At 39.9% G+C, this 26,025-nt stretch overlaps 1 protein-coding gene across 6 annotated transcripts in view; it reads right to left on the bottom strand.

Moving 5' to 3' along the window:
• Positions 1-13,225: 13,225 nt before the first annotated feature.
• The window catches only part of LOC148849629 (Tetratricopeptide repeat (TPR)-like superfamily protein), a 34,175-nt gene continuing 21,375 nt past the window's right edge, over positions 13,226-26,025 (bottom strand). For 3 of the 6 annotated variants that reach the window (XM_088950530.1, XM_088950527.1, XM_088950532.1), the window contains 10 exons: positions 21,057-21,122; positions 20,680-20,892; positions 20,105-20,156; positions 19,192-19,565; positions 19,000-19,094; positions 17,123-17,365; positions 16,131-16,777; positions 15,524-15,727; positions 14,991-15,177; positions 13,226-13,916 (listed from right to left, as the gene is read on the bottom strand). In XM_088950530.1, the coding sequence (XP_088806656.1) occupies positions 14,999-15,177; positions 15,524-15,727; positions 16,131-16,777; positions 17,123-17,365; positions 19,000-19,094; positions 19,192-19,565; positions 20,105-20,156; positions 20,680-20,892; positions 21,057-21,122 (2,073 nt within the window). In that variant the 3' untranslated portion in view covers positions 13,226-13,916; positions 14,991-14,998. Of the gene's footprint in view, positions 13,917-14,170; positions 14,667-14,990; positions 15,178-15,523; positions 15,728-16,130; positions 16,778-17,122; positions 17,366-18,999; positions 19,095-19,191; positions 19,566-20,104; positions 20,157-20,679; positions 20,893-21,056; positions 21,123-26,025 lie in introns of all 6 variants that reach the window. The other 3 variants (XM_088950531.1, XM_088950529.1, XR_016100912.1) reach the window with 2 other exon arrangements.

The following is a 26,025-nucleotide window of genomic DNA, read 5'->3' as shown; positions in this document are numbered from 1 at the left end:
TACATCTGTGAGTAACCTTTAGCAACGAATATGGCCTTCAGACGATTCACACTACCATTTGGCAAGTATTTAACAGTATACACTCATTTACAGCCAACAGCATGCTTATCAGGTGGGAGAGTAGTGAGCTCCCACGTTTGAATATATTGAAGAACAGAGAGTTCCTCCTCCATTGCCTGTCGCCACCCAAGTGAACTAAGAGCTTTTTGGACATTGTTAGGTATGAAAATAGATGACAAAAGTGAAACAAACGGACAATGTGAGGTGGAAAGGCGAGATAATGAAACAAAATTGGAAATGGGATGGAGAATAGAACTGCGTTTACCTTTCCGTAAGGCAATGGGTAGGTCAAGTTCTGAGGGTTCAGCAACAGGAGCCATGACAGGATCCGCAAATAAGGTAGAAGTTGGAGGAGGGGCCGGTGTCGTTCGACGTGAGTCTACTCCAATAGCAACATCTGGAACTGGATCACTGACAGGAAGAGGAAGAGGAAGTAAGGGTGGAGATGAAGGTGCTTCAGGTCCTGAGAAGAAGGGGACAGACTCAAAAAAGGTGACATCAGGACAAATATAGCACTTTCGAGTAATGAGATTATAACACTTGTACCCTTTTTGAGTCCGAGAGTAGCCAAGAAAGACACATTTAATGAATCGTGCATCTAGCTTGTCTATTCCAGGACTCAGATTGTGGACAAAACACAGCCAAAAACACGAGGAGTTAATGGAAATGGAGATAAAGTGGGGAACAAGATAGAGAAGGGGGACCGACCATGAAGAATGAAGGAGGGCATCCGATTAATGAGGAAACATGCAGTGAGTACAACATCACTCCAAAACCGTTTAGGAACATTCATATGATGAAGAATAGACCGAGCAGTTTCAAGGAGCTGACTGTTCTTTCGTTCAGCCACCCCATTTTGTTGAGGAGTGGATGCACATGAGTTTGATGAATAATGTCATGTTATTCTAAATATTGTTGAAATGAAGTAAGAAAGTATTCATGACCATTATCTGAATGAAGAACTTTAATTGGAACACCAAATTGTGTATGTATTTCAGCATGGAATTTTTGAAAAATGGAAAATAATTCACTTCTTTCTTTCATTAAGTAAATCCATGTCATCCTTGAACAATCATCAATAAAAGAGACAAAATACTTGTACCCATTATAATACTCTATTTTGATCAGGCCCCAAACATCAAAATGAACCAAAGAAAAATGACTCAACATACGACTTTCAACTCTAGGACTGAAGGAAACACGACGATGTTTCCCAATCTGACATGACTTACATTCTAAAACTAACAAATGACTCAAAGACATAACTAATATCTTGGGTGCCTTGAAAGAAGGATGTCCTACTCGGCAATGCCACTATAGAGGAGTGAGTGAAGTCTGAAGAGCAATTGAGGATCCACAACCATCAAGATAATACAATCCACCAGCTTCATGCCCCCTACCAATCTTCTTCCCCGTCTTGAGATCTTGAAAAACACAAGAGGAAGGAAGGAAGGAAACATAACATTTAAGAGTCTTGGTTGATTTACTAACAGACATAAGATTGAATGGAAACTTAGGTACATATAGAACAGATGATAAAGAAAGAGAAGCCATGTCAACATTGCCAACACCACAGATGGGAGATGAAGAGCCATTGGTAAGTGTAAGAGTTTGTGATGTGGAAATTTCAGAAAGAGAAGAGAACACACCTGGAGTCCCGGTCATGTGATCAGAGGTTCTAGAGTCAATAATACAGGGAGAGGTTTTAGATGACATGCAAACAATACCTGAGTGGGCAAGAGTAGCAGTGGTATGTTGTGAAGTGGTTTGAAGGAACCGTTCATACTCATCACGCGGTACACTCACCATCTCCCTCTCAGAAGCAGATGTAGATGTGGAAGGAGTTAGGTCTGCCTGTTTACTGTCACTGATATCAACCTCACCAGCTACAACATGATTAGCCCATTTAGAAGGAGGGATCCAGGGTTTGACGAGCCATCTACGTGAAAGATCCAGGGTTCCTCATCCCAGTTCGCGCTTGGCCTAACTAGGAGAGAGGCCGCGCTGGTTGCTACTTCATGGCGCTCGAGCTCAACCATCTCGGGAACCCCGGGCTCACCCGCACTGGGGGCCTCGTGTTCCACTGGCCTGGGGACTTTGGAGCTATAGGTGCATTCTACGACGAAATCTGCTAAGGCTTGGGCCTTGGTAGTAGTTCACGGCTTATACTGAAGTTCGTAGTCACTGAGCTCGATGGCCCACTTTGTCATCCTTCCTGAGGCCTCGGGCTTGAGCAATACTTGCCTCAGAGGTTTGTTGGTAAGGACAATGATGGTTGGAAGTACAGGCGGAGCTTTCGGGCTGCTATGACTAGTGCATAAGCTAACTTTTCTATCTCGGGGTACCTTGTCTCTGCTTCCTGCAACACTTACTAACATAATAGACGGGTTGTTGGACCCGATCTACTTCTCTTATTAGTACCAAGCTAACCACCTCATCACTTGCCGAGAGGTATAATTCTAAAACATCACCATCTTCGGGTCAGGTTAAGACTGAGATGCTGGCAAGGTGCCTTTTGAGCTCGTCGAACGTGAGCTGGCACTTTTCAGTCCATTCAAAGCCTTTGGTTTTTATGGCCTTAAAGAAGGGCAGGCAGCAATCTACCGACTTGGACATGAAGCGGCTCAGGGTGGCTAACCAGCCGTTCAACTTCTAAACCTCCTTTAATTTCCGAGGTGGTCTCATTTCTAGGATGGCCTTGATTTTGTCCGGGTTGGCTTCAATGCCTCGCCGGTTAACGATGTACCGTAGGAATTTACCCGATGTGACACCGAAGACACACTTGTTCGGATTTAGTTTCATATTAAATCCATGCAAAATTTCAAAAACCGAATGTAAATCGTGTATTAAATCATGTGAAAATTGGGTTTTGACGACCATGTCGTCTACATAACACTCTACTTTTTTGCCAATTAGTGGCTCAAACAGTTTATTTACAAGTCTTTGGAAAGTGGCCCCAGCGTTTTTCAACCTGAAGAGCATGACCTTGTAACAGTACAGGCCGAACTTGATTATGAAGGCAATTCTTTCTTCATCAGCTGAGTCCATCATGATCTGATTGTAGCCTGAATAGGCATCTAGGAAGCTCAACAACTTGTGCCCCGAGGTCGCGTCCACTAGATGGTCGATCCTGGGAAGTGGGAAGCAATCCTTTGGGCAAGCTCGGTTCAGGTCAGTGTAGTCGACGCACATGCGCCATTTACCGTTAGCCTTTTTCACCAGAACGAGATTGGCCACCCAGCTCGAGTAATGAACTTCCCTGATAAAATCGGCTGCAAGGAGTTCCCGACCTCCTCGTCGACTATCCTCCATTGCTCTAGGGCTAGATTGTGTTTCTTCTGTCTAATGGGCCTAACTACAGGATCAGTGTTGAGCCTATGAATTATAACGCTGGGGTTTATGCCCGACATTTTTGTCACTGACCATGCAAAAACCTCTAAATTTTCGAATAAGAAACGTACCAGTTGAGACCGTAGGGGTTTCTCAATAGAAGCGCCAATCTGAAGCACCCGAGCTGGGTCCTCTACCGAAGCCGAGATGGGAATGGTCTCTTCGGTAGGTGTGGCTCGCTCCGCGAACTGCTCCGCAGGTCGCTCTAGCTCGAGGTTGTCTGCTACCTTGGCCTTTCCTTTGAGGGTGGCTACGTAGCACTTGCAGGACTCGAGCTGATCGCCCCGCATCACTTCGACTCTAAAGTCTGTAGGGAACTTCATCGCCAGGTGGTAGGTGGAGACTACTGCTCATAAGGCGTGGGTGATGGGCTGACCTACTATTGCTTTGTACAGGGAGGGGATTGCGACCACAAGGAACTCATGATTGAGCCGTACCACACTAGGCCAGGTGCCAACCTCCACCGGTACAGTGACTCTCCCTAAAGGCCTGACCTCCTCACCGTTGAATCCCACAAGTGGAGTGTTTGTGGGCTTCAGGTCACTTTCCTGGAGTTGGAGCTGATCGAAGGCCGCCTTGAAGAGAATGTCTGTCGAGCTGCCTGAGTCGACTAGGACGCGCCTAACCTCGAAGTCGTTGATCTTTATCTTTATGACGAGCGTGTCATCACGGGGATAATGGACCCCTCGCGCATCACTTCTATGAAGAAGACCAGTTGGCCGCTTTGGGGGGTTAAGCTCTTCCCTGGCGGCCTCGCAAGCTGATGATCGAGTTGTAGTTGAAGTGAAGCCTGCGGCAATTGATCCTCCGACAATTACATGGATGGTTCCCCGGACTGGTCTCTCATCAAGAGACTGCTTCTATGGCTGTTTTGCTTGCCTGCTGGACTCGGGAGCCTCTTTACTTTGCTCCCCCTGCCGACCTACTTTATTATTATTGTTCTGTACAAAATTTCTCAGATATCCGCGATGGATAAGTTCTTCTATCTCGTCGCGGAGGTTCTTACAATTTTTGGTACTATGACAGTGATCTTTATGAAAACTACAATACAAATTTTTATTCCTAGCATTGGGATCGGCCTTAAGCCGAGGTAGCCACTTCACATATGGGGCGTCCTTGATCACCATGAGGATCTCGACCCACTTTGTGTTGAGGGGCGTATAGTCCCTTTCTACTGACGGAGCTCGGAAAGCCTGAGTTGGCTTTGCCCCTTGAGCTTGGTCCTTCTTCTTGTTGTTGTCACTTGGAGCTGGTTGAAACTTGGCTCCTAGTTGTGACAGATGACACCTGAGACAAAGAGGAACGTGAAGGATTCCCAGGGAGCTCTCCTGGCAGGAACACTCCGATGGCTAAGTTAGAACTCTGAGAAAAACTCAAGGAAAACACAGAGAGTTAAGAGTGTTGAAAGTGCTAGTTTCAATACCTTTGCTTCATGAGGATCTCGACCCACTTTGTGTTGAGGGGCGTATAGTCCCTTTCTACTGACGGAGCTCGGAAAGCCTGAGTTGGCTTTGCCCCTTGAGCTTGGTCCTTCTTCTTGTTGTTGTCACTTGGAGCTGGTTGAAACTTGGCTCCTAGTTGTGACAGATGACACCTGAGACAAAGAGGAACGTGAAGGATTCCCAGGGAGCTCTCCTGGCAGGAACACTCCGATGGCTAAGTTAGAACTCTGAGAAAAACTCAAGGAAAACACAGAGAGTTAAGAGTGTTGAAAGTGCTAGTTTCAATACCTTTGCTTCATGGGGGTCGGGGTCCTCTTATACTGGAGTTTAGTCACATCAGGCGTATCCGCCACTACCCTAGCCGTTACTGCCAGGGCTGAGGTGGCAGGTGCAAGCTACTGCTGCAGGGTACGGACTCATCAGGCATGCCATGCTTTTCAGAGACTACAGGCACAACGCCGCCTGGCAAGGGATGCAGGCACTGCCATCAGATCCGGCAGATATGGATGTCAGGTGGATCTCCCTTGCAGGTTGTTGAGCTACTTTGCACCGAGCCTCCTGGGGCTGATTTGCCTTGCATCGAGGTGCCAAGGTGCTTGCACTGGAGGTGAGCCCTAAGCAAGTACGAACAAGAGTCTCGACGGTGCTGTCTCAAGGTGTTTCTCCCTCGGGACACTTAGCCAAAAGCTGGGGTGCTCCCTTCTTAGGAAGGGAGAGCTCGGGTCCCTTTGTATGGGGGAGCTCGGGGCGCTCCACCCTCAGGCTTGGGGCGAGTTGGGCCTTGCTTCTCGGCGAGTTGTCACACCCGCCGAGTCGTTTGGTCGGGCCTCGGCGAGCTTGTTATGCCATGTTGTGGCCAGGCTGTTGCATTGAGTTGTCACTTATTCCAGGTCATATCCAGGTGTCCCCATGCTACGATGTCGGGCCAAATCACCCTACATCAACGACCACAAGGAACTCGGCTAGGTCACTGCATTACACTTTACACCACTCTGCAACTTACAACAGCCCCTACACCATTCAGCTACCAAGAACTAGGGCAACAATAAACCTAGTTTTCTAGGTTATGATTAGTACTAGCAGGTTCTTTTGAGAGTCTCAACCAACCATTCACTACTGAGGTCATTTTTCTTAATGAAGAAGGTTATGCGCAACAGAGAGAGACGAGCTTAGATGTTTCAGACCTGGGACGAACCAGTTTTCTCCATTGACAGCCCAAAAATGAAGAAAGAGAGGTCACGAAGACTGCTGAGATGTTTCACGAACTGAAGCAGGTCAAGAACATGGTTCTGATACCAAGTTTCGACTGCTGCTACAGTAACCCGAACCAGTAAGAGGAAGAAGAAGAGAAGAAGAAGAAGGAAAGAAGGGACTGTCGAATCTGATAGGTAAACCCTATCAGTCGACCCCTTAATAGTAATTAGCCTATAATAATTTCTACAAAGACTAAACTGCCCTTACTTAAATGTGGGGCAAAGTGTCTCTAATAAAACTGCCACATAAGCATACAACTTAACAAAGATAAGATGACTAAACTACCCTTATTTGGCTCACTTTAACACAAATTAATTGCACCTTAACCAGTGTCATTATGAACTTGTGAATACATCCTTGAGAATTATGCTTGTATTAGTCTTTGATTCTACTAGTTGTGACCTAGTATGGTGTTTTCCTCCCCCCTTTTCTTTCTATAATTCATAACAGTTGCTACTCAGATTTAACTGCTAGCTTACTCATATTTAGGCTTGATATATATAGCTCTCATGTTTTATGAGTATGAAGTCACTAGTCGTTATGAAATTTGATTTATGTCTCCAATTGCATGTATACTTTTTCCTTTTTATGTCTTTCACTTTTCCCTATAATATGCTTGATTAAAGAAAATAACTGTGAGGGTTAGGATGGTATTGATTTTCTTATTATATCCATTTGGCTGCTTGGTCAGTGCTTTACATTTTAGCATATTCATCTTCCTCACTTAGGGCACATCAAGTGAAGCAATGCTCTGGTAATTTGATTTCTAAAATGGTAACTAGTAGAAAACATGGAAGATCAAGTATCAGTTTGCTTGATATATATAGCTCTCATGTTTTATGAGTATGAAGTCACTAGTCGTTATGAAATTTGACTTATGTCTCCAATTGCATGTATACTTTCTCCTTTTGATGTCTTCACTTTTCCCTATAATGTGCTTGATTAAAGAAAATAACTGTGAGGATTAGGATGATTTTGATTTTCTTATTATATCCATTTGGCTGCTTGGTCAGTGCTTTACATTTCAGCATATTCATCTTCCTCACTTAGGGCGCATCAAGTGAAGCAATGCCCTGGTAATTTGATTTCTAAAATGGTAACTAGCAGAAAACATGGAAGATCAAGTATCAGTTTGCTTGCGATCATTTTCTAGTTCATAAAAAATGAACTGTTGTTTAGAAAATGGCATTAAATCCTCATCTATGTTTTATTTCTAAAAATTAAAAGAAAAATGCTACAAGAGTAACAATGGCAAAGATGGTGGTGAATCCAACAGGTTTCGTCTCAATTCTTCTGATAGACTCTTCTTGCTATTAGTTGTCCCCGTGGTAGCCCGAAGCTAAATACAAAATACTATTAAGTATTAAATGGAATGGAAGGGATAAAACTGTCCTCAAGAAATCAAAAGGGGTATACAGTATACTTCCTCAAAAGTATCATCCATCATGTGCATATTATCTATTGAAAGTTTGGAACACGAGAGAGAGAGAGATTCTTACTTTGGAATTAGGTTGGAATTCAACTTCTCCCTCTATATCTCTGTTAAGTTTGAATAAGATCTTTCTTAAATTTAATATAAAGCCTAAAGCTTTCACATTATCCCAAAAATATCACACGTAAAAGTAACAAAGTGGCCCCCTCCTCCCCCAACGCATTTATGAATTGTCAATTACATTTATTTTTCCTTATCATCATTGTATTTATTTTTGGTAAAATTAGTGGTAATCTAATGTAATTATCTCTCAGGTGTTTTTAAATCCCAACTCCCAATGGAGTAACGTTTTGCGCGGGAAAACGATGTAAAATGAATTCATCTGGTACCCATCGCTTCGCCTCCCTCCAGACTGTGTTTCAGGCTTTCCTCCATTGCATTTGCACAAAAACTTTTGCATATCATTGTTGATTAGTGGAATAATATTCCGTTATTTCACAAGGAAGAAATATATATGTTCTTTGCAAGATTTTGCATTATTATGAGATTAATATGGGATGAAACTTGAAAGAAAGCTCAGAATTACATGCTTCAGCAGGAACAACAGCTAGAGCAATTGGATTGGACCTAAATATTGAGATAAGTCAGTGCCAATCTCAAGAAGAGCTCACCATTAAAATGTTTACTGATGGGTATTTTGATCCAGCAACTAGTAATGATGTTTTTGGGTTTGTTATATTCTCCAATCAAAACTATATTATTGCAATGCAAAGCCAGAGGAAGTTCTGATGCAGAATTATGAAGCATAATTCAAAGTTTCAAGGCAACATAACAGTTGAGATACATCAAGGTTACTGTCTTTTTTGATGCTAAGAATATAATTAAGAATTTAGCGGGCAGGGGCAATAAATTCAATTGGATGGATCTTATATAGATAAAACAAGTTCGGGATATTGTGAATAGTATGGGTCAGGTTAAATTTGTATATATTAGCAGGTATTGGTGATGCTTGTTCTGATGAAAATGTTGATGTATATAATCAGGAGGTGATGTACTACGCTCCCTGTCAAAGAAAGGCCGAGAGAAGCTCTGCTGCAGTAGTATGTCCTGATTTTTTTTTTGGGGGGGGGGGGGGGGGGGGGGCTCTGGCTTCCAATTCCAACTGAAGTTTGTCTGTTTTTTAATTTTTGGGCCTCGCATAAAACACTTCATCTGTAAGATTTCTGTTTTCCCGCTTAATAGTACGGACAACGAAAATAAAGACAAAAAAGGGGAGACAACCCAGCCCCAGCAAAAGAACATAAATCTTAATTAACTAGGTTTTATATCACCGATAAATGATAATTAGGTTTTGAACCCTGTAATCCAAATTGATTGAATATTTCGGTCAGATTACCAAAATCATCACCCGAATCTGAAATTCTAAACATCAAAAGCAATGACATAACACAAAAAAAAATCATAAAAAGAATGGAAAACCATGAATACCTAAGGAGAAATGAGAATGGGGTTAGGTTAAAATAGTAAAATCTCATACCAAAAGACCATGAAACAGATCGAAACAGGGCATTTAGGCAGTGGTGCATGACACTCAGAGAAGAAGAGGGTGATGATAAAAAAACCTCTCAACTCATAATCTGGGAGACTGAAATCTCTTGCATTCAGTATTCCAATAATAAAGAGAAAAACTAGGAAGAGAAAAAAAAGTTGGAACTTGGATAAACAAAGGGGAGAACACACTTAGGTCAATTTTTTGAAAACTCCACAGCCATGGAGGCATTTATCATGATATAGAATTCCCCCCAGAAGGTACAACAAACAAACAATTGAAAAGGAAGCATGAAAATAGAAGCGGATTAAATTCATCTGCCTGCTTTAATACTTGAGAGATACTCTGTGTAATAGTACAAGCAAAAAGCCAGGTTCAATGTTTCAAATAAAAGCTCTAGACCCTTTTTTCCATTACCAGTACATAAAAATCGCTCAGAGATGGTAAGACAAACAAGATCCTAAAAGGGAAAGGAAATAAATATGAAACAAATTGATATTTGATACTAATTTTTCACCACATCCAAGCTAGCTAGCTAGCAAGCAAGCAAGCCTGAGGATGAGAGGCCAAAGTGTTTACACAGAAAGCAAAGAAGGGGAGGGCTTGAAGCCGAAAGAGTGACAGGCGACGAGGTAAAAGGCGACCTTGTGCTTCAACTTCCTCCTGAGAAGGAAAACTTTGCCCTCACTCCATCGAAGGACGTAAAGGACTCGCTCTTTCAGTACATTAACCTTTCCAGCTTTTGAGACTTTGAGCATCCCTTGTGTCGTTGCATCTGCGTGTTCATCATCGATGACCTCTTCGTCGTCCCAGTTAAGAGGGTAGCTCCTCAAGAACACCCTTCTGTTGTTGTAGTCTTCGTACCTGAAGCTTCTCACTCTCTTCTCACTTTCTTCTTCCTCCATGATCGAGGAATCCATTATTTGGGAAAGCTAGGAATAAAATACACTCGACAATGTTGGTGGGCACACTGAGAGAGGAGGAGGAGAGAAACCCGACAAGGCTGATGATGATGGGGTTTGTCTGTCGTGTTTGTGTGTGTATGTGAGAGAGAGAGAGAGAGAATGCCCTGATGGTTTATCCAGATTAGAAGAGAACAAAATGGAATGAGATCTACCAAATTGAATAACACGACAGACACAAATTCGTTCGTTTATATAAAGCCAATGCATCATTGACGTACGTTGTATGACCGTTCCAAGTCGTTGATCAGGAATATAAGGGGAACAGGCTCTGAAGGAGTGTTAGGTTGTCGATTCGATAAGGCTGCAATTTGGGTCGGGTTGGTTAAGTTCAATCCGAATTGATGTTCGGATTAGGGTTAGGGTTGAAATTTCTGAATCTGTTTTTATTTTGGGTTGGGTTAGGGTTGATCTTTGGATAATCCAATTCAATTCAAATCCGACTCTATAGTATATATTACATACAAATATATATGTTATATATATTATATATCATAGGTTTTTTAAATGTATGATAGTTGTATAGCCCTCACTGCATACTATCATATATTTTTTTTAAGATAATCATTTCACTTGATCCTAAATGAAAATACTAAAAACTTAATATTGTATTTTATGTTTTTTGAATATTTTACTTCCATCTCCTCCCTAATCTTGGGCGCCTATAAAAGATTTATCATAAATCATAGTAAATTATAGTCATTTCAAACACTTATTTTTCTCATTTTGTACTAAAAGAACCAATAAAAGCATCAATAAACAAATACTAATAAAACATAGGACTAATATATAGAGAGAGAGAGAGTTAAGATTTAGATTAAATAGTTTTATGAGATTTTAAGGGATGGGAAGAAGGTTGGGTTTAGAACTTAGGATTGGCCTCAACCCGATTTAATCTGGCCCAACTTGCAGATCCAAACTGTCCATCTCATTAGTTTGTTAAAAAATGTGGGAAAACATGGACTATGGCCATGGCTCAGTCATTTTTGACTTCCAAAACTTGAGATCTTCTCTCAACAAAATAGGTTCCAACCCTCTACCAATTAGATTTAACACTGCACTGAATCCCACCATAAAAGTGGGATCCACCTCACACCCCTACAGTAAATCCCAACCGTGTATTAAAAACACCACTCATTAATAACTTGAGAGATGTTCCTAATGCACACTGAAATGTACATATGAGGCATCTGCGGGGCACAGATGTGATCTTAGAATCCAAACCCATTTACACCAGCAAAAAACACCGTCCACTCTTGCTAGTGCTAAGTCAGTACTGAGTATGTAGAAATCCAACTAACAGTTGGACTTTGGTGGGTGGTGGATAACAGGATAAAGCCCAGTAAAGAGCATCATAAGGTTATAATTGTAAACAAATTAGCGTTCCTATTCAGGGCGTTGTGAAGCCTAAATTATAATACAACAGGCTGATAATCTAATACAAGTTTACATCAAAAGCCATTCAAGAGTTATGATCATCAGACAGGCAAGGTTTAACAATATGATATGTCTCCTCTCATATAAGTAAGGTTCTAATACACCATTCATTACACCTTTGCCAATACATTTGGATGTATCGATACAATCTGGGCACATAACGTAAGCCATCGGAGGGTCAGTTTTACTGATTCAGATTCTCTGAACCTGATGGTTACACCGCTAAATGACCAAAGTATATGTCATTGACCATGACAAATCCAAAGCTGATCTTCAAAGTATAGAAGACCCTCCAGTATTACAAAATTCAAATTTTGTATGCCTTCCCCCCTCCCCTCTTTCCTTATGTGTGATGTGAGTTTATGTTCTTTTTCTTTTTCTTCTTAACCTTTATGTGTTCTTCTTTGGCACTGAATTCAGCAGATGAAAAGGTGCAAAAGAAACAGAATCGGATATTTGGAAGATCTTCTGACTCAAATAGAAACTGCACATTTCTTAATAATACTTGCCAAACGTTTCTGCATAAGCTGACAAGCAGACAACCCAACTACAAGTAGCATACATCTTCCATTTTTTTTCCAATTCAATAATTCAGCTACACAACCCCAAAAATCCAATAATTCAATTGGCCTTCAGATGGACAATAATTCGATTGCCCTCTACTTTTATTTCTTTTCATAAATGGAGCACCATGCTTCTCCATAAAAGGTTCATTGATGATGTGTGGAATCGCCAACCACCTTACTCCGCAACCCAGAGAGATATTGTGACCAAAACAAACCACCATCCATTAAATGGGAGAGCTAGACCGCACAAATCTTATACTTCTTAGTTCAAAACACCCTGTATCATATATTTGGGTATTCAATACACGTATTCATAGGTGTTTTTAAGAATTTATTTTTTAATAAATAATATATAATTGAAAAAATATGTAATTTAAGGTACTAATGCATAGGTTTATTGATACTTTTAAGGGAGAATGACAGTTCAGTTCAGGGTCAGAATTCTTAGGTTCAGAATACAGTTGGAGCAGGTGATAACTCGAAATTGATGCCAATTCACGGAAAACTTTTGATGTATAAAATGGAGGTATTTGATATTTTAAATATTTATAAATTTGCAGTAGAATTCAGAAATCTATAATAGATCTATCCTTACTTTTCCCTACTTTTTAATCAAACCATAGCCCAGCCCATATGAGACATCTTGTACGGGCAACTTTCAAGTATTTATCAACCACATCTAAGCTTGTCCCAATTAAACGGTGAATCCTATTTCACCCTTCCATTTAGTTGAGTGTCATATCCTTCATTAAATTATATCGGCCTTCTTATTATTTCTAAATTCCGCCAAAGTTTTCGCTTATCCGGTCCCTTCAACTGCTACACATTTTTTTAGACATTTGTGCGACTTTCACAAGTAATCCAACAGAAATTTGATAAGCAAGGTTCACAATCAGTCGATGCATATCAGTTTTCAAAGCCACGAATATGATAAATACAACAATTTGGGATAAATGACCATATTCAATATGGACCCTTTGAATAACAGTCAAGAAGATCTTATGAAAATTGAACGTTTAAAGATAGATGTAAAACAGATATTGAACATTCTATAAAAGCATTTGGCAATTGATTTACCCAAGAATAAATTTTAATTCCGTTGGAATTATTTCATTTTTTTATAAAATCTAAAATGAAAAATGGATTTTGAAATTTCATATATTCGAATTAGATCCAAAAAAGATAAAAATAGATAGATGTATCTAGGGAATAATTGCTTCAAAGCAAATCCTCGTATGCTAAAACTTGCAATGTAAAACAATTTTTCTCCTGTGTTACACCCTTTGAATCACATTCTATGCAATTCTTGTGTCTCACAACTTGGAACCTTGACTTTAAGTCTCCGTGTGGTCTGGGGGAACTGGGAAGATTTGGGTGGGATGGGTTGAGAAAATGTAAAAAATTTAACTTTCCATTGGCTTTATAAGAGAAAATAATAGGAAAAGTGCCCATCACAAAACAGAATCCACCTTGTATCCCCATTTTTTCCGTCTCATAGGCATTGTCGTGATGAGCAGAGGAAACGAAGCTATGCTTGTTGCATCCATTGCTGCAAAGTGCTGCTTGAAGACCGGACATCATCATGGCCATCGTCATCATTTCTTTGCCTTCACCATACCTTCTTCCATCGCCACTTCCACCATTTCTGCCTCTGCCACCACTCCCATTAAAACCATACTCTTGCCACCATACCCACCACTACGACCACATTGGCCATCACCATAACCATCCCTCCTGCTTCCCTGAAACAAGATCCACTGAGGCTGGTCACCATCGTCCAAGGTAATCGCAATTCATCAAGACTGGTCACCTAAAATAAGATTCCTGAAACAATGATCAAAATTTCGTCACATATCGGTCTGTATCAGTAGATACATATTGTATCGTGCCCTTACCAATACGCCCCTACAGGGGGTGTATCGGGCCAGGCCATTGTTCAGAGGGTAGCCAGGGCTTAAACCAACCCCTCTAATCCAGTTTTGAAAAAAATAAATAAAACACAAATAAAAAGCATTGATATAGGCCGATACGCCCTACAGCCTGTATCGATATTTAGAACCTTGCCCTAAAATACCTACATCTTCGACAGCATCAATCATGGATTCAACCTTTTATCACTCAGCAAAGCTCCAAAGCCCTTCATCCCGCTAAACCTTTTCACAAACTCCAGTTGTTTTGGCACTCTCCTGAAACATGGATTTGATCTTAACTTTGAACTAAATGTCCAAAAAAAATCACCGGATATCCAACCGTTGGGACTGGTAGAGGTTGAACCGTTGAAGAAGAATCTCTCAAAGGCTTTATTTGATAAGGCCCAAGATATTTTCTCAAATTTTCTCACCAAGGTCACTGTTTTGGTAACTTGTGGATGGTAGATCTCCTGTATTCTATTTGCTGAATAGCTAACAGCCTAATACTTGGTTCCACCCAGCTTAAGCGGCAACTTCAGTACAAGTATTACAAATAGGCAAAGCCTTCAAATCCAGAACAAGGCACAAATGGATCAAATCTTCAGGACAATAAATTCAAATAGTTTCTTTCCAGGTTGGGCTGAATAGGAAGTTGATGAATGTGCTGAAAATTGGCAAATTAGGATCAATCCATTATAAGTGTGTGCAAGCAAATGAGGAAATGCTTGAGACAACCTCTTGGGTCTATAACAATGTAGGACATTGAGAAAAACTAGGATAATTAAAATAATTGTGATTAGAACAAATCCAATTTTTGATAGGGGGCATACCCCTGTGAAAAGAACGGAAGTGATGCTTTGAAAAGACAGGCAGGCACTCCTATGCACCTGTGTACTTTAATAGGAGTACTTGTTTGTCTTTTCATAAGGGATGTGCCCCCTTTATGCAGAACCTCATTTAGAATTTAGAAAAACTGAAAATGCACAACCTCAGAAATCAACCAGTCCACTTCTGCAAAACTCTCCAGTATCTCAAACAAGACGGATTCAAATGAATTGCCCGGAGAAGCCACTTCTGCGAACTTTGAAAAGACTCCACGTAAGAAGAGTCAGAAATAGAGTCGGCCTGTCTTGCAAGCACATGCATCTGAAAATACACTTCAGCTGGCCTCATCTCTGCAGGACAAAAGAAACAAAAATTAAGCAGAGAAGAATCACAAACAATGTGAAAAACAAGTAGCATTTAATATGGCATCAAATATAGAACTTCATTTTTGTGCAGAATAATACATGCTTCTCACTGTCATCCACCAACCTTGGCCAAAATAAAAGCAACACCAATCAAATGAACCCAACTGTCCCAAAAAATCACCACCATTCAGATGGTAGAAAAAGAGACAAGCAACTTGGATATTAGCATCACCAAGTACATAGAAATTTAGTGTCATTGAAAAATCTATTGCATCATGAAAAGCAACCCTTCCAGATAACTAGAATATACATGGGTGAAATAAATTTATACCTGGTGGCCAAGAAAACCATTCAAGACGGAGGTTTTTTTCCCACTTTGCTCTGGAACCAAGGCTTGCCTCTGCTTGAGCCAGCAATGTTGAAACAATAGGTAATGGAATGATAGAGGCCTCTTGAGCCTTGGTGAGACTGCCCACTGCAAGCGATAAGAATTGAGAGCCACACTGCTGCCTAGCAAGCTCCATACAGATGGCACCTATCAAAACACACAACTAAATTAGTAAGCTAGTGTAAGAGTGAAGTAATATATATGGAAAAATCTTGTTGCTGGAAGGCATGATACTGTAAGAATTTTAACCAATCAAATACATGATTATTTACCACTTTTATGGTACAGGTTGATTGGTTACTAGTTCTTATAGTATCATAGTCGAACCATAGTAAGAACTACCTTCAGGCTCAAAGAGCAGCATATACAAACATATTATTCCTTTGGGTCTTAGAAGACTTCAAATGTCACTGGCATTTTCAGAGAATAACTACTAAAGGTTAAGAAGTTGAAATTTCATTAGCCTTTGGTTTAAACACCCCAGAAAGAAACTACAATGCAAAAGCACTGAACCAAACAACCAAATGAACAAGTACTGATATATAGATACCATGACAGAGAAATAGGCAACTTTCAGCACCCGCCAATGAACAAGCATGTGCAAGAGCCTCCTCTGCAGAAATATAATCATGACCCCATATGGAACTCTGACCCTGCAGTAAATTAAAGATGGCCATCCATTTATCCCATGAACTCCTGTTTTCCTTCAAGCTTTCCTCACAGTTCAACTCTATCTTGTTAACATCAATTTGTAGTTTATGTCTAGATTCAATTAATTTGAGGCATATCCAACCAATTTCATGGTTTGTCTTGAGTTGCAAGCATTTCAAATACTCTTTGTGCATGTTTGGAAAGTCCCCCTGTAGTGCATAGGCACGGCATAAGAGCAAATGTGCAAAGAAGAGATTGCCATCAGGAACCAGAAGCTTTGATGCATTTGTAGCATGATTCATACAGTCAATGTGGTCCCCACTTTGCAAACTGATCTCAGAAGCACATAGTAAGATCTGAAACTTTCGATAAATATGAGAAGCATCTTTCTTCAAGTATTGTTCTTCATTAAAGAGAGCAGACAATACTAGCCGCTTTAGTGTAATACATAGATGCCAAGGAAATCTCTCCTCACGAGCTTTCTGAAGAACGTTAAGTAGAAGCAAGTACCTGGCATTATGGTTCCATGGTTCTTGATGCAACCATCTGCCCATGCAAAGTAAAGAAAAAATAATTTAAGATCTAAAAGCCCAGAACAATAGCCTAGAATGAAGCCACAAATCTAAGTATAGGAGTTGTTCATCATTTGGCAGAATGTTATTTCATTTGTTGGTTCTATATCACAATAGGCATGAATTACAAAGACAGAATTTAAAAGAAAAACAAAAAAAAAGCATTCGTATGCACAGATCTCGTCAACTAATGAACAATACAATATTCTAATACCCGGTAAGAAGAAAAAAGTGGATTAAAAAATCTTGGAAACTATCTTGACATTGAGAGAACAGAGAGGAGGGAATGTGAGAGCCTTGTAAGAAAACTATAATATACCTCTGCATCTGTTGCAGTGCTTGTGCTCCATCCATGCACTGATCCTTACACGTATGGAAAGAGAACCTCTGGTCGGTAGTGCTACTGGCATAGCATGCAACAGCTGCAGCACCTAAAATCCCATATCCTGATTTTGAACCTCTCACAGCTGGACAATCAGGAGGATTTATGATGGAACACCTGGTTGCAATGTGAGTATCTTTCCATTCTTTACTGGACAGTAAAAGATGCCCAAGTTGGTTCCTGGCAGCAGCAATTACCACTCAAAACAAATTGAAAAGAAGAGTATTTAACAACTAAAGTATAGAAAAACAGGTCTTTTGAAAAGCTTAACAACGACATCCAAAAGTGTTGTACATCCAAAAAAAGGTCTTTCCATTCTTTACTGGACAATAAAAGATGCCCAAGTTGGTTCCTGGCAGCAGTAATTACCACTCAAAACAGTTGGTACATCCAAAATTGTTGTGAGAGGCAAACCAATATCTTGGAAATTCAACCAAACCCACTTTCACAATGCATTTTGGTATTTCCTTTTGATTTTGGTCGACAATAAGCTTTCAGAACAGGTTTGCCATGTTCTTTTCTCTGGTGTATAGAAGAGCTAAGTGTATTTAGTATTTAACCGAGATAGAAAGACGGAGCCAATCTGCCAGTAACCCATATGGTGAAGGTAGGCGTGGTTTGGAAAGGACTAAATGTTTACCCTCAAAATTTTCATAATTCATATAAGCTATTGATTCATTTACGGATCTTAGAGAGCTTGATTTGGTTTAGGGACCATGGAGAGGCATAATGGATTTTGGATGAGTTCCTTTTGGAAGTTGTTCTAATTTTTCAACCTTGCTACCTCGTTGGTTTGGAGCTTGGCGGATGCCTGGCGTTTGGCTGGAACTCTTGCTTGGTTCGACAGACATTCTCTTCATTAAAATTAAAAGGTATATTTTTCCATTATTATAATACCTTGTTAATTTTGTATATTTGGTCAAGCACATGCATATGCATTATTGCTGCCAGATGAAGATTTTTTTTTGATAATAACAGAAAAAGGAATTCTTATTAAAATAAAAAAAAACACAAATTACATCCTGGTGTAGAGATTACACCACAAGCCATTACAAAGAACATATGCCAAATAAAAAACATATGCCAGATGAAGATTATCTCGTGAGTATTTGTACAAATAATTACTATCACCTATTCGCTACATGATTTGACCACCAACAGCACCATTTAGAAAAAGTGATTTGTTACACATTGAAGGGGCTATAAGAGCTCGAGGTAGACCAAAAAGTACAAAGGGTAGAAGTAGTAAGAAATGATTCAAGCACTAATAGTTTAACAGTGGATCTGGTTTTAAATAGAATGGATTAGCGAAACATAATTCATGTAGCTAATCCCATTTAGTTGGGATAAGGCATGGATGATGATGATGACCTATTCACCACCTGGTTTGATGATTTAGGGAAGCTAAGTATCCGGATCATACATTGGAAGTAGAACTCTCCTGAAATGTCTGCTAACTTCTGCATTGATGCCTTAACCTGCGTGGGAAATAGTAGACCATTCTTTGATACAGTAGATTAAAGAGCTATGCTTTTGAAGATTTGGGGGCTTTTCTTGGAAAAGTAAAGGAACAGCAATGGACTAGCTTCAATAGAAATGCCTTACTGTATTATATTGAGACTGTATACTTCTGTAACTACTATATACACTGATGCTTGTAAAGCTTACCTCACCAGTTACTGATATAAAAAAGTCAAGAGAAATAGCATTCAAAAGAACCACCAATAGTTCAGTGGTTCCACTACTAAACTACTATCAGAAAATGAAACATTTTACGTCAAAAGCAAATCCTTCTAATTACCACATCAGCTTACCTTATCAAACTACTATCAGGATACATGTGAAGAGCTTTTCTGAGGTGATTCACTCCACTCTGAATTACCAAGCTCTCTTCTGATCCATGTCTAACCTATAAAAAATAACAAAATGTATTCACTTGTACCAATTTCTCCAAAAGCCAATTCAAGATTGAAATCTCAAGAAATAACTAGGAATGAAAAACTTACTAGTTTGCTTATGGCAATTAGAGAATGCATTCCAGTAATCTCTTCATAAGATTTAAGAACATGACGAGTACTTGGAATAAGCGACTCAAGCCGTTTGCTATGATCCAGAGCATTAATTGCAGAGACAATAAAACTTATCTTTGAGCTCTGCAATAATTCCTTGGGCATTTTCATGATGCTTGTTATTGCAGATACCTGCCCAGAAATGTGGTACAGCAATTTACAGATCAAACTTATAGAGACTACACCAGATGTTCGCTCCATTGTGGGAATACTTGCTGCTAGATTTCTTGACACAGAGAGGGCCAGATCATTCTTTCCAAGCTTCCACAAGGAGATAGCATATATCTGCAAGACCCTGCTATCAAGCATACCTAGGATGTTGACAAATATGTAGACTCATCAGTAGAATGAAATATGAAGCAATCATGTATGACTCATTGGCTCTGCTCCAAAAGTATTGTCATAAGATAGAACAAGAGAAAAACAGATACATTCATATACTTGAATAGCTTCCATACTGTAAATATTAGTATTACTTTTATTATAAATATAAATAAATCTCACTCACCTTCATCTATGACAATTTTCATCATCTTAAAAACAGAAATGGACCAAATTATCTGACTCAGAAAATACGGGGCAGTTGAATCAGTGACCCAGTGACTTTTCTAAGCTCCAGTTAAATGACAGTTCATACAGTTTGAATGGGATAAGCAGCTTGTTAACTGATAAAACCATGACCCAGTGAGCATTCCAGTTTCTATTAAAACTAAATGAGAACTTCTTTCTAAACTACAAACCCAGACTAACTAATGCAATTTAGGCAAGCAAGCATCTAGAATTATAGTCCACAAAAACATAGAACCGCTGAAAGAATGTGCAAGGTACAATTATAGTCAATGGCCCATACCTTCTTTCTTCAAAAATTCACATTCTTGTGCTGCATCAAGGGCATTACCTGCCTGGACCAACCAGAAGAATTCAAAAACAGGTCAATTGATAAACTGAAATGATTATCACAAAGTTCACAACATAACTCTAAGATAAATATGCTTCCTTTTTGTGTAGACAAATAAGGGGAAGACAGATAAGCCAGCAAGAAGCCACCACTGGCAGCATTTCGAGTACAAAGATCCCACTTATGCAAATTGATGTTAAGGCAAGTTTTGATCCAAGCACAGTTCAAAGTATTGATACACCCAATACACAAGAACATGCGTATAGATGTTTTGATTGCTTATAACTTCTTTTCAGTTTTTTTCTCAAAAACAAATGACTCAGGGGGTCAGTCTTAGGCCTGCCTACCCCATGAAAACACTCAAAACTGCAAAGGCATTTTATTTCTCATATCGGGGCATAATGTATCAAAATTTTGAACCAAGCAAAGATCTTACCATCCATGTTAGCTGGCTCGTTCAATTTAACTATGTTTCGTTGACAACATAGAAAAACAAAAGAAAGAGAACTTTGGAAGAATCCGTTTACCTGACAAAGCGACCTGGCCAGATTAATTGATACATCATAAAAATGGGACTTAGGTGCACTGATTGCTAAAGTGCTGATGGCGCATTGTGCTAGCTTATAAGCAGCAATTGCAGACTTGTAATCAGACCGTGCCTCACAAATCAGCCCATTCAAATTATGGGCCTCAGGACAGTGAGGTGCATGCTGCACAGCCTGTTGGATGGCTGCAAAAACCTGTAACAGTAATTACCCGTATGCTTTTATTGAAAACTCCTAAAATATCCACATATAAACATATCTCATACTGACAGATCATATATCCCCCCAAAAGGAAAAGCAGGTAGGTTTTAGTTTCAACACGACCAATTTTAGACTGGATCTTAAGCATGTAGCCATACCTGTGAAGATACAAGTTGGCCTGAATCAAAAGCAAGCTTTCCAAGACCAATTTGAAATTCTGCAAGCTACTAGAAAACAAATTTGTAAGTACATTATGGAACACTAAAACAGAAAACAACATAAGCTATACAACTACATGCACTATGCAGCAGTCTATCAGGATTCATTTAACAACTCTTTTAAAACTTGCTTTATTAACATGGTAGAAATATAGTATTATACTGCAATAGAAATAAATATTAGAGAAACATAGTTCTCTGTTTTATGATTGAACCTTGGTCAACAATCTTACCCATTTATTTCCTTTTAGTGTTCAAAATCCCAGTAAAGGTTGCTAACAGACTGGAAAAGATGGTGAGAGACTTCCTTTGAGAGCCGAGAGAGGAAAAGAGGGGGCATAGGGTAAGCTGGAAGGTGGTGACCAGGAGCAAAAACAGTGGTGGGTTGGGGCTTGGGAACATTAGAAAAAGGAATTTGGCCCTTTTGGCGAAATGGTTGTGGAGATTCCAACTAGAGAAGGAGAAATTATGGGCCAAAATAGTGGCAAGCATACATGGGTTGGAGCTAAATGGATGGGATGTTGGACTCCAGGCTAGGACCACAAGCGTTTCGCCTTGGAAAGCCATTCATGATCTATTACCAGTTTTCTCCCCTCTTATCAGGTATGGTTTGAATTCAGGCAACTCCATAAAATTCTTGGAACAAACTTGGGTGGGGAATGCCCCTATAAAGGACCAGTTTCCTTCTCTGTATGCCCTATCTGTATTATGGGCTAAAATAGTGGCAAGCATACATGGGTTGGAGCTAAATGGATGGGATGTTGGACTCCAGGCTAGGACCACAAGCGTTTCGCCTTGGAAAGCCATTCATGATCTATTACCAGTTTTCTCCCCTCTTATCAGGTATGGTTTGAATTCAGGCAACTCCATAAAATTCTTGGAACAAACTTGGGTGGGGAATGCCCCTATAAAGGACCAGTTTCCTTCTCTGTATGCCCTATCTGTATTATGGGCTAAAATAGTGGCAAGCATACATGGGTTGGAGCTAAATGGATGGGATGTTGGACTCCAGGCTAGGACCACAAGCGTTTCGCCTTGGAAAGCCACTCAAGATCTATTACCAGTTTTCTCCCCTCTTATCAAGTATAATTTGAATTCAGGCAACTCCATAAAATTCTGGGAACAAACTTGGGTGGGGAATGCCCCTCTAAAGGACCAGTTTCCTTCTCTGTATGCCCAATCTATTTTTAAAAATTTGACAATTTCCTCTTTCATCACCCCTTCCTCTTCCAATTCTGGATCTGATTGGAACTTGGGTTTGAGAAGGGCTATGAGAGACTCAGACCTTGACATTGTTTCGAGTCTCCTCCAACTTCTTGATAATTTATTCTTAGACCCAGCTAAGGAAGACTCTAGAATTTGGACCCACACCCCTACTGGTTCCTTCTCTTGTGCCTCCTTTAAATTGTTAAGCCAGTCCACCAATCCTGTAACCCCCCCTTCCCTGTTAATGAGGTTTGGTGCAAACCAATTCCTCCTAGGGTTGGTAGTTTTTGCTAGGAAGCATTTCTGGAAAGAATCAACACTGGTGATCAACTCTAAAAGAATAAACTCAATTCTTGTTTGACCCCTCGTTGGTGTGTTCTTTGTAAAGCTAATGGGGATACTGGTTTCCATCTACTGGTGTCTTGCCAATTTGCAAAATCTATTTGGGAGTGAGCTTTCTCTCTATTTGAGTGTACTTGGAATCCTCCATCAAATATGCAAAGTCTTTTTGCTCCTTTTTTCAGGTGGCGTATGAAAAGGGGAAGGACTATGTGGAGAGGACTAAGGGCAGCAGTCTGTTGGTCTTTATAGGAAGAAAGAAACTCCAGGATTTTCTCTGAAGAAAAGAGAAGTGTTGAAAACCTGAGGGCCCTGATCCATATAAGGGTTGTACAGTGGATGAAATCCCTAAAGCTATTCGTAGATTTTATAGTGGATGACATGCTGAGGAAGTGGGGTGAGATTGCTAGTTGTACCCAGACTAAAGCAGTAATGAGTGTGTCTTGGACTCCCCCACCTGTGGGCTTCATAAAACTAAACTTTGATGGAAGTAGCAAATGGAACCCTAGACAATCAGGGATTGGGGGTGTTTTTAGGGACGAGAATGGGGTTGTTTCTGCCATGTTCTCAGGCCCAATTGGAGTGGGTGACTCCCTTAGAGCTGAGATCCATGCAGTCTTGGAAGGAGTCCAGAAAGCTAGGGAGATGAACCTCAGAAAACTCATAATTGAAGGGGACTCAGAGGTGGTGGTAGGGTGGCTGAATAAAGACGATAGTGGTTTATGGAGATATAGCAATATGACAAGAAAATTCAGATGGTTGGTTCGAAAAATGGATGTTAAAATCAGTTGGGTAAAAAGATCAGCTAATTCTTTTGCTGATGGGTTAGCTAAACAAGGGGCGGCCAGGGAGTCAATGTTCTGGGCACAGTTGTAATTTAAATCTGTTTTCTTTTTTTTCTTTTTCCCTTTCTCTTTCTCTCTGTTTCATTTCTTGGGGCTCAAGCTGAAGTTGAAGGATAAGAACGTTTGTCTTCCTCTTTGTATTTCCCATTGTGATAATTAATGAATTGTGTTATTGATCAAAAAAGAATTCTATAATACATATAACACAATGGAAAAGACAAGCATCCCAAATGTCCACTTTCTGTTTTAATACTCAAATAATACAAAAATTAGGACTCCATATTAATACAAAGTTTAGTTGATGTTCCTTTCATTGATCTCTCAGGAGGGGCTTCTGAAGACTATTGCTTTGTTGCATAAGTTGTGTTCATGAAGTATGATAGGAATTCACATGATGTTGATATCAATCAAACAAAAAGAAAAAGAAAATTCAGTTAATATCAAAAGATATGAGTATCACATATAGGGCTGCAAACGGATTGGATTGAATTGAATCAGATATAGGTAAATCCGAATTTGATTCATTTATATTCAAAATTTCTAATTTGAATTGGATCATATCCATCAGATTCTAATCAAATTGGTATTACAATCGAATATTGAAGTGTTAATAAATTAAACTAAAAGTGATCAAAATATCATATATTTTGATGGAAGCAGCATGGGTAATCCAGGATTATCCGGAGTGGGGGGTGCTTTGAAAAATGAGAAGGGAGAGATTTTGTTGCTCCACTCAGGTCCCTTGGGAATTGGGAACTCCATCAGGGCAGAACTTTTAGCTGCTGTACAAGGGGTGCAATTTGCAAACCAGCTGGGGGTACAACACCTAATAATCGAGGGGGATTCCAAAGTGGTGGTGGGTTGGTTGAAAAATTCTGAAGAGACTATGTGACGATACAAGAATGAAATGAAGAAATTTAGTTGGTTGACAAGGAATATGTTGGTCACTGTACAGTGGGTGGGGAGATCAGCAAATACTTTGTCAGATGTGTTAGCTAAGCAAGCGGTAAATAGGGAAGAATTATTTTGGGCTCAGTTGTGATTCTTGTTTTTCTTTCCTAGTTTACTTGTAAGATTCAAAGAGGGGCTGCAGCTCGTGCCTCTCGTTGGGATGATGTATGAACTCACTCTAAAGTTGCTGCTGAATCAATAAACATATTATTATTCATCAAAAAATAAATATCATATATTATATGGGAACTCGTGAAGACCAAAAAATTTCAGAGGAGGGTTCAAAAGGAATGCTCTCAATAGTGTCATTGTTGGGAGTTTAGGAGTGTACTTCTAAAGTTGCAATACAGGGTGGAATTGAAATGCTACTAGAATATGGCTTTTGGTGCTCAGCAATGCAAAGATGCCAAAAGACTAATACAAAAATATGAAGATGCCAAAAGGCCGAATATTTGGAAGACAATTCCGCTTTTAGTTTTCTTTTCTTTTCTTTTCTTTTTTTTTTCTTTTCTTTTCTTTTCTTTTTTTTTTCTTTTCTTTTTTTTTTTTTTTTGCAGGGGGATCTGGAAGCAGCATAGCAGGTTTCTTTGGAGTTGCTTCGCAGAATATCTGAGGACATCAATTCTTTTATTATGATCAGTATTGTATTAGAATAATCAAAGATACATGAGTCAGCTAGACATTCTGTCATTCCCATATCCATTCTTAGTGCTTTAATTCTAGTTTAACAATATTGTGGAGATGAGGGGCAACGGAGAATTCAGAACAGCAGGTAGGTGGCGATCTGAGCTGGTGATTGAAGCAAAGAGTTTCAGGTTCAAACAGGGTCAGTCCAAAGGTAAGAGTTTACTGAAAATTAGAAAAGGTAATAGGGCTACCAGAGGAGGCAAATTTATGGGTGAAAGGATTTGTCAATATAGCACTTAACTCCTTAAAGAAGTGGGATGGAAAAACTCCATTGTCTTATCCGGGAAAAACTTTGAAGTGGAACTGAGAAGGAATGTGAAGGGCTGGTATACTACTGTAACAGAATTTTTTGACACCAACAGAAGACAAATGGTAATGTGAGTCAGAAGGGAAGAAGGACATGGGATGGAAGGCCATTGCCAATAAATTGAAGCTTTTTCTTATAGCTGCAGAGAGGAAGGAGCAAGAAGAAAAGGTTTTCATCAACAGAGGTATTGAAAAACAGGGTCAAAAGGACCAGGGGGATTTTAGTAAGACTGATGCACATGAGAACACTGAGGAACAGAGCCCCCCACCCCCTGGACTTTGCGGTGGTCTGCTCAACTGAACATCGCAGAGTAATGATTGAAGCTGGGAGTGAAGAACTAGACAAAAGCCTTGGACGCAGTAGCACAGAAGATAGGAATTGATGTAGATGCAATCCTGCTACCGTTTGCAGAAAGAAAAGCAGTTCTTGATGTCAGTGAGATGGAGCTGAGCCTCAATATGGTAACTGTAGACGGAATTATGGTCCAGATCCAAACCTGGACTCCAATCTGCAACGAGGTTGAACTCAAAGAAGGTAGCACTCTGTTGAAGTTGCTAGGATTCCCTTTTAATCT

Source organism: Nelumbo lutea, chromosome 6, assembly GCF_056320005.1.
Source record: "Nelumbo lutea isolate HS-2025 chromosome 6, American lotus-T2T, whole genome shotgun sequence".
NCBI classification, from domain to species: Eukaryota; Viridiplantae; Streptophyta; class Magnoliopsida; order Proteales; family Nelumbonaceae; genus Nelumbo; species Nelumbo lutea.
This window is presented reverse-complemented; position numbering and strand designations above follow the sequence as displayed.